This window comes from Dermacentor albipictus, chromosome 5 (assembly GCF_038994185.2).
Source record: "Dermacentor albipictus isolate Rhodes 1998 colony chromosome 5, USDA_Dalb.pri_finalv2, whole genome shotgun sequence".
NCBI classification, from domain to species: domain Eukaryota; kingdom Metazoa; phylum Arthropoda; class Arachnida; order Ixodida; family Ixodidae; genus Dermacentor; species Dermacentor albipictus.
In genome coordinates, this window is record NC_091825.1 from 76,020,404 (window position 1) to 76,034,970 (window position 14,567).

At 44.9% G+C, this 14,567-nt stretch overlaps 1 protein-coding gene across 2 annotated transcripts in view; it reads right to left on the bottom strand.

Moving 5' to 3' along the window:
* The window catches only part of LOC135899722 (solute carrier family 41 member 1-like), a 36,244-nt gene extending 21,905 nt beyond the window's left edge, over nt 1–14,339 (bottom strand). The window contains exons 1-4 of one of the 2 annotated variants that reach the window (XM_065429038.1): nt 14,208–14,339; nt 10,214–10,573; nt 6,606–6,713; nt 4,734–4,805 (exon numbers count right to left, since the gene is read on the bottom strand). In XM_065429038.1, coding sequence (XP_065285110.1) covers nt 4,734–4,805; nt 6,606–6,713; nt 10,214–10,552 — 519 coding nt within the window. In that variant the 5' untranslated portion in view covers nt 10,553–10,573; nt 14,208–14,339. The remainder of the gene's footprint in view (nt 1–4,733; nt 4,806–6,605; nt 6,714–10,213; nt 10,574–14,207) is intronic. The other variant, XM_065429040.2, reaches the window with a different exon arrangement.
* Between the last annotated feature and the right edge of the window lie 228 nt (nt 14,340–14,567).

The window sequence follows — 14,567 nt, forward strand, 5'->3', positions numbered from 1 at the left end:
CAACGCCCCGGCCGCTAATGGCTTCATTTGGTGGCCCGTGAAGCAACGTTCTTTATGCACACACTTGCTTCGTTTACATACCGTGTATTTTTATAGTAGGTTGAGGGAGCGCTGTCGCGACTGCGAATGCATGGTTCGTACAAGCGCGGCCACGTGAGAAGCCAACCACGGTAAAGCTTGCAAACCAGCATGATCAGCTTAAGACAAATAGCACATATAGGACTCCGGCAATAATTAAGGGTTAATTGTTTTTATGCTTTCGTCTTACCACTGTCTGCACAGCATGGACTTCACATGATCCATCGGTAAACAAGCATAGCATTTCAATCATTTCACGGGAGCCCGCAAGTGAGATATCAGAAGACGCCATAGCTGAAAATTTTCCTCCTTGGCCAGTCAAGAGGATATTACTTTTATATTTTATGTTATTTTTTAGTGTCTCAACCGTTTTTACTAGTGTCACTCTCGCACCCAAATACGGAATTATATGGCATACTGTATCGTCTGCTTTAGTACCCCGAGTCTGAATCGCCAATGCAGCGCTTTTTCATTAGCCAAATGAGTACGTTAACACTCGATTAACAGTGTGAAAGCAAATGCAAAGCATGCTATCAATAATGCTTGTAAACCACGTGCGAAATTGAAATCATCTTCAATGCAGAGAAAACTACAGTGAAGCAACATGAACATATATTGACTCGTTTCATGCAAAAGAAGAAACAGAGAACTTCCACTCGCTAGCCCCACTAGCAACTAAGGAAAGCAAAAAAAAAGTAAAATGAAGGTTTAAGAATTGACCACAGTGCATGACATAGCTGGGGTAAAATGAATCTGCATTAGTTGCAGATATCACAGGCCTTCGAAGTTCAGGCGTTTCCCACCCCCGCTGAGTGATATTAGGGACATTCAAAACGATGTTTAATGCCCTGTAAAAACCCTTTAAAACTCACAGACGCCAGGATGTACAGTGAACACGCAGATAACTGAGGCGAGTGTAGACTGAACGTTCTGCGCCGCAAGTCGCATTTCAGTGCCATCGGTATGTAGAGCAACAGCCGATTCCGTGCAACGCATAGGAGATTGCGTGACGCTTTCTTGTAGGCCCCGTCGCCTGCTTTTTAATACGGAGCCCTTCGTTCAAAGTGTATAAACACAGTAAGCGCTTCGCCATGTTCGCCATTCGTGATGTTCTATGCCAGTGCCCGCAATACAGTGTGCAGAAACAATCGATTTCCGTCGTGTGTAACCAGTTCGACAACCAGCCGCTGTCGGAAGAAAGATTTTTACATCTACGCGACTTAACACCGCATCTGAAGGCCGTGAGAGCGCCACTGTTCTTCTTGAGATCGCCCGTCCTGTGTTAACGCCTGTGATTAGAACGTATTTTCCATTACCTGCTTACTTTTTGTCTTCATTATTTTTTCTTTCTCCACTCGCCCTTTGTCGCCTTTAGAAACGCTAAGTGCGCCAGCCCAGTGCAGGGTAGAAAACCAGAAACTCGCCTCTGGTTAACCTCCATGCCTTTGCTTTCTCTTTCTCTCTCTCTCCACAGCTTCGCTTCGCATTCTCTGACTTAGCTTTTCGCACCTTTTCCTTTTTTTTTCAAAGGCGGGCATCCTAAGGAGGCGACCAAGTTTAAACGATCCGCCGTGTTCTTTAGTGGCTATGGGGTTGGGCTGCTAAGCGCGAGGTCGCGGAATCCAATCCCGGTCACGGCGGCCGCAATTCGATAGGGGCGGAATGCGAAAACACCTGTGTACTAAGATTTAGGTGCACCTTAAACACCTCAGGTGGTCCAAATTTTCGGAGTACGGCGTGCCTCATAATAAGATTGAGGTTTTGGCACGTAATAAAGTATACCCCATAATCTAATAACCCAATCCAAGTTTAAACGTGGAAGCTTTCATTAAAGGCGGAGCGACATCGAGCAAGAAATACAAACATAGTAATCACTCTAAAACTGCACTAAACAAAGCGTGATTGCTTATCTTCTCCGTCGAACAGCCGCGACGCTCAGGTGCCGTCGCTCTTGCTCGTGAAGCAGCACCGGCAACTAAATGGGTGCCTGGCAATTTTTCGCAAGGTTTAAAGCACCCAACTACGCAATGCTATTTCAAAACATCGCTGAAGTCTGACAGAATCATTATATCCCGATCAAGAACGCAAACATGACAGCACGCGCTTAGGCGCAGATGGGGACAGGACCCACCCGAGCCCGCCTACAATTCGCAGCCTTGGCGACGGGCGGCGTTGTCGGCGTTTTTCACATGCCGGATTAGGACCGGCCCTTTTACGTGCCGTGTAGTTGCCAAGGAAGGGGGCCACTTTTTATTCCATGGCATGCTATTTACCCAGGGCATTGCTACTCAGCCATTGGCGCGTCTCACTGGGGCACACAATGACAACGTCACAACGCCTCGTTGTTCATTGGTCTGCGTCCGTTACAGCGGTACCTGCCTGAGGCTCCCACACACCATCCCCTTGGGCAACGGGTCGCTTAGCACCCCTTGGCAGGAACCCTCCGTTTCAGGCGTGGTGGTGAAGCAAAGGACAAAATGAGAAGTACTAGAGAAACCAAACGAGCAAAATAATAATTCAACAGTGTTAAAGATTTACTGCCCTCCCACTCGGTGAAGAAGAATAACCAGCTAGGCTGTATTGGGATGACTATATTGATAACTATATTGATTTATATGGTTGTTGCTATATTGATTCAATAAACGCACATACACGGACCTTCATGGTTGTTACCACCTTTATTCCGTCTCATTGGTTACCGCAGTGACCATAGCTTTTTGGTCGCTGTGGTACATCGGGAGCGATTGTACTGCTATAGGCTAGACACGTTTTTGCCAAGTGTTAAATCTCTACATGATCGGTGACGTGCGGTTGGCGCATTGACGTCCGCGTAGCATTCGATTCCAAACCGTTCCAACAGGAAGGATACCATCCCATTGCAATCGTAGCTGGAGGGGATGGGAAATGGCGCATGCCCAAGTCCACGCACCCTTTCCCAGCCCTTCTCGCGACGAGCAAGGAAGCGAGTTAGCAATCAACATTTCGTCCCCTCCCGATCCTTCTTGTCCCTCCCTTTCCACTTCCCTGGCCGAAGAATGGATACATTCAGACCAACCGCTGCGGCCGATAACATCATGTGGCAAACAGTTGGAGGACTCATCGCTCCGGCGCATTGTTTTGTCAACATCTCGAACACACTTTTTACCAGATCCTAGCCATATACAATTTAGGTGTAAAAAGGTTTTGAAGATACGATTTGAACCGACGACTTAAAAGAAAAAAAAAGAGCCCAACGCTTTTGCGCGGCGCTAAGAAACGACAGTGAGAAGGCCGCTATCACACAGGTTGTGCATAGGTGGCTGTTAACGCGTGACTATTGTGTTATGGCTGTAGTTAAGCTACTAAAGTCAGTGCCTATATATCAATATACTAGCACAAGTAAGTACATAGGTAGTACAAATTGACGAGATAAACTAGATGGTAACTCGTGTGTTAAACCCTAGGAGGTAGGGCTCAATTACAATGTATTGCAGCAGATAATTGCCATCTGTTTTGGTTACAAGTAAAAAATAACCAGCTGAAAGTGTCAATTCAGCAAGTCTGGCACTGAATACTCAAGAGATGAAGATGCGATGTGAAGTATGGACTTAGGGAGAACCTTTTTGCCAAGGCAGGTAATATTTATTAAAACTTGTGAAAAAGGCATGCGAGATATTTTGCGATGCAGCGTAAGTAAGGCTGGACCGTAAAGTCAAAGTTGACTTTACGGTCCAGCCGTGGAGACAGAAAAACAACAGTATTGAGTAAGGTTGCAGGAGGCAAGCTGCAAATAATTTGTAGGCTGCATGGGAAGAGTTCAAGTTGGAATATTTGGTGAGCTTGAAATAGTGGATTGATATTGTTGTTCACAATGGCCTTGCTTTCTTCACTCCTCCTAAAGTACCGGGGTAGTACAAATTCACTGTTTTTGACAATCATTAAGCCATGCCCGTTAGCTAGGTGAAGGCAAGTGTCAGGTCCGATAATAATAACGATTTTTAGCTAGTGCAACTACGTAATTAACGCGTCATCAATGTACGTAACGCGTCATCAATGAAGAAACACAAATCTTTTATGTACTTTACACATATCACTACAAGAAAAAAAAAGACTAAAAATTCTGAGAACAAGGTATTTAGTTGTTGACCACAAAGCAAGTTCTTGATTTTGTTACCATAGTTTTAAAAGGAAACCTAATACATTTACATAAATTTCAAACAAAGGTATATATGAAAAAGAAAACAATTTGCTTATATAGTGGCAGGCATTTGAGAAGCGCAGGCAATTTAACTGCGTATGTGATAAAACAGATGTCTGCGAGGTAGCATTTGTAGTGCTAATTAAATGAAAACTTCAATGCAGCAAGAAAAAAATAATAGTGATTCGGTGCTTTAACTCCATACTTGAATTATAAACTCCCCTTCCTTGCCTTTGCCCTGATCGGGCCGCCTTGATGCTTCCTTGAGTTCACTGCCAGCAACAACTTGACAATCAGGATTGGCAAATGTCACTGTAGTGGAGGCTAGGTTGAATGCGAAAGAGTACCCGTTGGTACAGCTCATTTATACCTGTATATGGGGACTCATATGCTCAATTCTCTTATCGCCATTGTTGTTTTTCCACAATGCTGTCACATAATATAACACAAATGCAATGAGTGAATTCAGGGACCTTACCTGTAAGAGGGCGATATTTGCAAATATCATGGGCAGTTGTTCGCGAACCCTGCTGAGATTGCCCAAATTTGCCTGAAAAAAAATAAAAGGTTGTTTATAGTATTTACGCTCCTTTGTATGTATTTGCATGTGCCTGGCGGCCATACATAGATTTGCAACAGGCACTTGCGACAAATGCAAGGTTTTCTTGGCATAACCACATAAGGCTTTGAAGGGCGATTGTAAAAGGTAACAAACAGGGCGTAGAATATTAAAAATATACTCCTGCAGGCCAGAACACGAAATTGGCGCATGGCAAGGTACAGGTGCAATTTAGGGAACAGCACGGCGATCTCCCAAAGTTCATAGGAACTAGGTCATAAAATTTATTTTCAGGCATACAATACCTCTAAATGCTTAAGCTGCACTTTCAAATATCTTTCTACTAAATAAAAAAAAAACACTGTAAGATGTAAGGCCCCAAATATACTCGCGGGATTCTGAAATGCTGCCAGCTGTGGACTCCGTATTAATTTTAGCCACGTGCACTTGGTTCGCACGAAGCTTATCCTGGAGTACATGGGAGCAGTTGCGCGTTCCCCCGAAGGCCGCCTCGACCCGATATATATATATATATATATACATATATATATATATATATATATATATATATATATATATATATATATATATATATATATATATATATATATATATATATATATATATATATATATATATATATATTAAGCACATTAGAGGAAAGTTTTCGATTTGTATACGGATGCTGCAACACATTTCTTCATTTACCGTGTGAATTTCCTCGTTCCTCTATTTTGAGCGACCAATCACATGTGTTATGAGCGTATTTGTTAAGTAACGAAATGCCAAGAATGCACGTTTTCTTTTCCCTGTGAATTCTATCATGAGCCGGACAATCGATAAATCGGGACGTGCCTAATCCCTAATTTTGGGGGGATTATGGCATCCAATACTATGTTAAACACAACATCACTGCGTGTCATAGGGACTGCCTGCAATTAAGATGTTGCTTAAATTCGCATTAGTGAAGAGTAAGATAAGCACACGGCAAAACATCCTTTCTTCTTATTCTGCAGTAGTGCTCACGATCACTTCTTGTGCGCATCTTTGTCACTATCTTGTATTTATACAAACAATTGATCCGTTTATCAAACAGAAGCACAATTCAAGACCAAAATTGGACGATGACATTCGGCAAGTTCACTTGTCAGAGTGAAAATAGACAATCGCGCTATGGAAGTCAACGACACAAATACAACACGCGTACCTTTCTCCTCGAATCCATGACACTGTTTAAGGAAATCTGCATTTTCACTCCGCTAAAGGAAGCAGCCCTGGAAATTACAAGAGGGCATTCACAATACGCTGTCTATTTTGTCTGCTCCTTCTTCATGCCTTGTCCTGGTATTCGCGCAATTTTCCGCGACTCAACTCAGCAGCGTTGGGCGAACAAAGATAGTTAACATCAAGACTTATTCAAACGAGGTCAAACAATGATCTTGTTTTTTATTTGCGCAGGCTTTCTCTATAACAACTTAAATTATTAGATTTTTTACCAGCTAAGTGCGCGCTTCTCAAGGACTTGGTATGGGTAGTTTCGACAGTCTGCTTATATATAAAAAAATAATTTATTATACTTCAATTTCACAGGCGACTTACTTGTTGGAAAGAAAGCATGTATTCAGGACATACTGCTTCAGTGTAACTGATATCGTGTGCGAAGTATGATCGCGATGGAACAAGGAATGTACATTGGAAAAAGAAGTGTCATTAGGTAAAGTTCATATAGAAGCAAAATACAATTATAGATAATTCATCAATACAGGTGCCAAAGATGAAGACCCATCGCACCTGCGTGCTGAGCCTGGCGACCAGAGTCTGCTCCAGGTTCCCGTTGAGTCCCAGCAACGGTGGAATGAGCACAAATATCTGGTGTATTCTGACATACACTGGCCATTCCTGCACAGAACAACTGATATCTGAACAAGTTGGTTGCAAAGTGGCTAGTGTGACATATCGCATGCCTTATGGTTGAGAGTTGGCATAGCCATCACCAATAGCTGTAGCGCGCATTGAAGTTGGCCCGTGATTTTCTCGTACAACATTGTCATGCCTAAACAGTTATCTTTTGCAAGTGCTCGTACGTGTGTCCCAAGGCGGGTTGACGTTGCCTTCTGCTGAGCTTGCGCATTTAGGCCTTTTGCCTTTGAGTTTAAAGCAGGCATTTGTGTTGTCCTTCGTGTTCTACTTGTGTCTCTGTTTGCAAGCCCGCCCTTCATTTGCCTCTGCCCTGTACAATTGAGATGCGAAAGTCGAGTACGGCGGAAGAAGACACGGTCGCAAGGCTATGTCCCATTAGGGCCGAGCGCGACCTACAGGGGCGCTGCGAGCCCCGTTCGCTTGACGTCGGCGCGAGTACTAACCAGAGTATGTCGTCTGCTACAGCCCCTCCTGCAATGCTTCCAGTAGCCAACACAGTCGTTGCGTTCGAGTACAAGCGTTTCTGCTTGTTTATTCATCGCGTTAAGCTGGGCGTGAACCATGTGTTAGGGGTTGATGACGCGTTTATGTATTCAGGACCGTACTCGTCTTTTAGTCGCATAAGCTTCTTTTGAACGATGCGCCAATTGCTGTTAGTAACGCGATAACAAAAGTAGGCTAAAGATTGACCTGAGAAGGATAACAAGTCGGAAAGGAGCTACTAAACATCTGCCCACTTGTAGTCACAGTTTTATTAGTTTGCTTTTGTTGCTTTTCCGCCACAAGCGTAATTTCGAAGGATAAAATAGTGTACTAATAAATACATCAAAACAAATGAACGCACACGTTTTCTAAATTGTTCAGTAAAAAATAAACCAAGAATAAAACTTCCACGTTTAGCTCAAGAAGTTCTAAGAGCCAATTTAAAGAAATAGATTATGTGACAAAATGTTTTACGTTTCTTTCATCTTGTACCGCACATAGTAGAGAATACCCGCCAGTCTTTTCCTAGATAATAAAGTTCACCAGCTAAACTTATTAGTAATGGTGGGTGATTGAGTAACACAGCTGAATTATCCTTTCAAACGAATGAAAGTAAGCGACATCCCGAGAATGCAAGTAACGGTTGTTGACAATTGTAATACAATTCACAGAAGTCTTAAATGTGTACTGATACTGAAATTTGCGCCTGAAAATTACTTTTCACGGCATTGATGACATCACCACCACATTAATATAACCTTTTCATCCTAATAATATTGAAATCAGTGGACAGCATCAGCTTCCTAATTTGTGAAAGAAACGTCGTTTTATGCATTGAAACACACAAGTAACTGGAACGCCAATGCATTTTTGCGCAATATTTGGGAAATAATTTCTCGAAACTGGTGTCATACTGAGAGTTCGTTCCAGGTGGATCCGCCTTCTGAACTGCAAGGCTACAATTTGTAAACTGAAATATGGGTCATCAGTTAATTAGCTTAGAATTTAATTAGTAAATTCTTGTTGTATGGCAATTTTGCATTTCAGTTGTGTGCGCAAGTAGTGTCCACCGCGTCGAGTAGACCGCCTCGTAAGCTAGAATGGAGCAATCTGCCACAGTCAAACTTTAAAAAATTTTGAAAGTGTTTGCTGAAACACCCTGTGTATATACACACACAGACACACATACATGTTTGTTAATCTGAACAATCGTATGCTACATCACTGATTTTTTTTTAGAAAAATTGATGCAGCGAAGGCACATAAAGCGTTTGCAAGTGGCTGTTCCAGTATTCTTACGTTTTCGAAAAGCCAGTTTACTTTCTACTCCGAGATATCTAAAATGGCTGTGGCTTAGCTAAGGTTAAGCCCAGGATGCGAAGCATACAAGCCTTTATTTTAACGCGACAGCGTTAAGGAGCTCGTGTCGCAGAAAAGCCGGTGTTGTCGGCGTCGGCACAGGCGTGCGGCGCTTGCTCAGGCGCGCATTTCGTTGTCGCGCCGAACGCTGCGTTGCTCGACGCTCACCGCGTCCGATGCGGGGGGCGACGCCGCGAGCGACGGCGCGAGTTGGAGCGCCGTTTCTCCGCTGTCGTGACGTCACGGTGTCACGTGGTATTGAAGGCGACACCGCCGCGCCTGAGGAGCTGGGTTGAGCTCTCGTAATATGCTTCGCATAATAGTGGATGTTATAACACTTCAATGTCATGTGATCGTGGAACATTGTGAAGCGTTTGAAGATGCCTGGGGATAGCCATGGAATCGCAACGCATACAGAAAAGCATCACCGAAGTCTCAGGAAGATCACTGGCTGCAGAAAGTGAGAGCTCTAGGACTTTTTAACAGTCTACGAACTACCTCGCACAGCTTGGTTTATATTGGACGAATGCTTTTTTTCGGACTCGTGTATACATCTTGGAAGGTTTGTTTTTATACGAAGCATATTACGAGAGCACAACCCAGCTCCTCAGGCGCGGCGGTGTTGCCTTCAATGACCTTTGACCCCATGCCATACCACGTGACACCGTGACGTCACGACAGAGGAGAAACGGGGCTCCTACTCGCGCCGTTGCGGCGGTATATAAGCAGCTGCGCTTGCCTCTGCTAGACATTTTCTAGGTGGCTTTGATCAGACGCGGTGAGCGTCGAGCAACGCAGCGTTCGGCGCGACAACGAAATGTGCGCCTGAGCAAGCGACGCACGCCTGAGCCGACGCCGACGACACCGGCTTTTCTGCGACACGAGCTCCTTAACGCTATCGCGTTAAAATAAAGGCTAGTATGCTTCGCATCCTGGGCTTAACCTTAGCTAAGCCACAGCCATTTTTTCTCTGATTCTCACTCGGTGAAAGGGGAAGAAGCTCTGACCACCGAGTCCCTACTAAAAAGTCCCTACTTTTTATATAATTAATTTTGGCTCCTGCAGGGATTCCTCCAGATAGCTCGAGCTGTTAATGCGACACGAGTGAGCGAGCGACGTATAGGGCATCCTGAGCGCGCTGCGCGTTTTTAACTATGCACCGCTGGTTCTATATTCGCGAACAACGTTCTGTGGCAATGAGGGGAACGCTATACGAGCGCGTTGCTGCTGAACATGTGCTACGGCGCCAAGTAGTCTGGCAGCGTTGACAGTGCTTTTGGTTGCTCAGAAGAGACGCCGAAACGACGCGGTTCCACGTGCAGCGGAATCGAGTTTGCCAAAACGCGGAATGCAAAAGCTGCAAAATAAGTAAACTTTTACACGTGCGGGTGTGTTCTCTGTTATTTTACTGTTACTAATAAGATGTTTATGTTTTCTGTTCCCCAGCCTAAACTTACGTCGATTAAAACGCTGGACTCTTTTCAGAAGCGCTATCACATGAGCGCGCTTTGCCTTCGTATCTTTCCCTTCACTGCCACAGAAAGTTGTCCGCGAGTGTAATAATGCCGCAACCATGCGGTATACCGAGTTTGTACAATAGGCGAAAGAAACACTATCGCAATATTAATAACTCGGACCTTGACCACGTCGAGCAGGATGCCAGCGATGGTGGAGCCGACGCCGGCCAGGACAAAGGGCACGAACACCTGCATCGCCGTCGAGGTCAGCTGGGCGCCGATCAGCGGGTCCATGGCGCTTCCAGCCACCATGGCGGCGGTCAAGCTGGGGCTTCCAATGAGGGCAGCGCCGACGCACGCGTCTACCGACAGGGGCGGTTGCAGCTCGGACCCGCGTCTCTCCGGAGTCGTCGAAGATGACGGAGGAAAGAGTGGCGGATGTGCGTCGTCGCTGACCGACGCCGTCGAGCCGAGGTTGTCGTCGCCACGAGTACGAGGGCCGCCCTCGAGCGATGCCATGACACCGCAGGAGCGCTGGCACTGCGGCAGGATGTCAGCATCGCGGTTGTTACTGTTCGCCCAACAATTCGTCCGTCAGCCGGGCGCAGCAGAAGATTGTCTGCTAATTTACCAGGAGCAACATAAAAAGGAACGCCGAAATTTCGTAACTTTTAGCAAATAGTTGAAGCGCTGGCAACATAATTGTCGTGGAATAAAGAAAAAGGACCGAGGGAGTGGTATCCGTATGCGGCGCGGGACATATACCATGTGTACCACGTATTTCGTAACAATAATATATATATATATATATATATATATATATATATATATATATATATATATATATATATATATATATATGCAGGCTGTCCCAGTTACTTTCAGCCAGAGCTTAAAAATATGCGAATGCCACGTAGCTAGAGAAAACCAAGGGAACGTTGTTTGCCGTCGAAAGGAGATACGTATGGATGGATGGATACAACTTTCTTGTACGTCCGGCAAGGTTTAACGCGACCCGGGCTCAGGTCTCCCATGGAGGAACGTCAAGGCCCTGCCTCAACGCCGCCTCACGGGCTTGCTGGACTGCCCACGTCTGTATTCCGAGGTCTGAGCTGCGCAGAGCGGCGGCCCACCTCGACGACAGGGTCTCCGGAGTAACTGCCATCCCTCCTATAACTACATTGCACTCCCACAGCATGTGTTTGAGTGTTGCTGGTCCTTCCTGGCACAATTTGCACGTGTCGTCCTGATGCTTATCTGGGAAGATGCGTTTGAGACGGAATGGATTAGGGAACGTGTTTGTCTGGAGTTGTCGCCAGGCGACGGCCTGCCTCCTGTTCAATTTGGGACTCGGCGGGGGGTATATCCTTCTGGCGTTCAAATATGCACTGGTGATGTCGTTGTATCTTGTGAGCCTGTCCCGTTCTGCTCGAGAAGCGTTCGCTATCGTACGTAAGTATATTTCTTTTCATTTCGCCTAGTTAGATAATCACTGTTAATTAAACAACTCCGCAAGTATTATAACTAGATGAAACGTTTCAATAAGAAAATTTAGAGAGACATGAAAAACTCCCGATACGCATTTCTGTTGCTCAATACGTGCTTCATAAAACTATTTTTCCGAGCCTGATAGAAGCCCGCGTATCCACGCACAGTGCCTCGAGCGGCCAGTCGCACGGCACTTTTTCGTGGGTTTGCGGGCTACTTTCACGTGCGGAAAAACTTTTATGTAGCACGTATTTGGCAACAGAAAGCTGGGTCGTGAGTTTGTCATGTCGCTCTAAAATTTTCTGACTGGGTCTTTCAATGTAAATATATTATTTGCGAAGTTGATTAAGTAATTAGGTATAATAATAGAACTAGGTGAAAGGAAAACCTAATTTGGGTGTCGCCAATCGACGGCAAAGAACCTTACTTTGGTTCTCTCTAGTTACGTAGCATTCGCATATTTTTAAACTCTGGCTAAAGTTAGCTGGGACATCCTGTATACGCAAGTGCCACTTACGTGTACGGAACCAAGGTAATGTTGCTTGCCCGTTGCTTCGAGCACGTAAGACTATTGATTTATATTTGGCCTAATTACATAATAAGTTAGTAGTGATCAATCAGCTTCGTTCAACAATATACCTCGAGCAAAAGTGTCAATGTGAAAATTGTAGGCTTCCTGAAAAATTGCCGATCCAGCTTTCTCTTCTTCAATATTTGCTATATAAAAGTTTTTTATTTGAAAGGCTTAAAAAGAGCCCCCGAATGAGAAAAAAGTACTGCTCGACACTTTTAGTAATTTGCGGCCTTGCTGACATTCCAAGCGACGGCAAACAACATTAGGTTGGTTCTATTCAGCTGCGTGGCATGTGCAAATATTAGAATTGCGGCACAAGTAACGTGAAACAAAATGTGTTTTGGAGCAATCTGCGATACCACAAAAGATGGGCTGGTTGCTTGTACTTGACTACGGAGTTACAATAATGAAACCGCAAAAGCATACATATATATACTCTCGATTCATGAAATAGATCATTTCAAACGCGTGAATGCCTTTCTTAAAGCGAAACTTTCTTCGCTTTCATTCGTGAGCTGCGCTGAGTATGCTTGATTGTTTGTCGCTGAGCAAAATAGTCATGCCTGCGTCACACAAACGCCTTTGATCGTGCTGGAGCCGATCCGGATTGAGCTCGATCAGGATCAAATGCTGCTATACGGTCAGTTTCAATCCCGATCTTGCTCGATCCGGATGTAGTAAATTGCGATTCATGCATCGTGAGCGCACCTCTTGATCGCGATCACAGGTTGACGACCACGGCACTATAGACCATGTAGATCTGACAGTTCGAGACGATCCGCACATGGTAATGTGCTTACACCCAATGAAAAAGGAAATATTTTCTTTACGGAAAGGAGTCTTATACACCAAATTTTGCAGCATAGTAGACTAATTTGATACGTGCTTCGGTCTCCTAATGACCACTGTTGCTCGTGTGTGACGGAAATTTAATTCGGATCATTGGGCCGCGTAGCAGTCATGATTGTTGATAGAGATCAAGAAATCCGATCGGGGTTCGGCTCCCATCACGATCACAAGTAAAGGCGTTACACCGGCATAAAAGCAAGCTGCTGATCCCGGAGACTGTGCAACAAAAATGAAGCGATCCCATCTATGGAAACCATAGACGGTATTAAAAGCTAAAGGCTCTCATCTCGTCGAGGCGAGCAAAAGCGAGGATGACCTCCCATAGCTCCCATAGTAAAGGGACCTTTAAACGAGGAGGCCAAGAGCTGGGCGGTTTGCTGTGGCCACTGGAATCTTTGAATAAGGACACATCCTGCACCGCTCCCTTCCAGTGTTTTTCCTCATCTATAAATGCTTATTCCTCCTCCTCATCTGATCTTGTCCCTACTTCCCTTATTTTTAGGTCGATTTGCGCTAAATGGCCATAGTTTTCGTGGTCCGTAATACAGTACTTACCGACTAGCCAGCAAGAAGTATACTACAGAGCACTAGTGTTGTTTGGCCCTATTGAATATCACTTAGCATGCAAAAATAAATATAGTACAGGCAAGCGAAAGTTTTAGCAAGAGCAGTTGATGTCATGGCAGAGAAGGCAGTGCAATATATCCTACAAAAGGCGAGTGGCGAGATGAAAACATGGACGAGGGCTGTGCGTGGGCTGAGGACTCGGCTAAATTCCAACCGACGGATCATTCTGCGTTCTAGCTTTGGTGTGCCCGTCGCCACTTCGGTGTATCGTGATGTTGCCGACAAAGTATAGTAAACAATGATAGCTTATGTACACTGAAGGCTTCGGGAAGTGCTCACTCCTCTCGCGGTGCGACAGAAGTGAGGACGTGCGCACAAGCCTAGAAAATTTCTGCAAGCTGCCGGCCTAACTTGCATCGGGTCACGTTTCTATTCTACTGACAGTTACGAAACTGGGTATGAGACGGCCAACTGGAGGTAACTGCACTATCAAATTATGGACGGAAATTTCACTGGCTGCACTGATAACAGACATAGGCGCGAAAAAATGTGATCCTCTTTCTGAAGTTGAGGAGTAGTGCCAAGTGGAGTTATGAATAGAATACTGGTTATATCCGTCATTGCTCTGTATACAAATGCGGCTTCATGCTAGGAATGGTGATATTACTGGTACCAAAAGGGAACTGTATTTCTTACCGTTTTAGAGCAGCAGCCCAGGCTGTCTTGACTTCGGACGCTTCGTGCTACGGCGCCGGCGTTTTACGTTTGGCTTAGAATTGTTCTCTGCAACTGAACGGAGGAGCTGTCTTCTTCTTCTTCTAATGCGCGTTCTCGGGTTGGCGCTTGCTGCTCGTGCACTCTTCTTCGCTTTCTTGCGGGTTCACTCAAAGCACGCGTATTTATTATAAAAGAAATTGATATTTTGCTCGAAGGCCAAGCAGTGGGATTACACTCGCGTTCCTCATACGATGTTCTAACATTGCGCACCATTCATTGAAATTCGCGTTAAGTTCCCTTGATAAATATTATTTTATCTAGGAACTTTAGTTTGCGTTC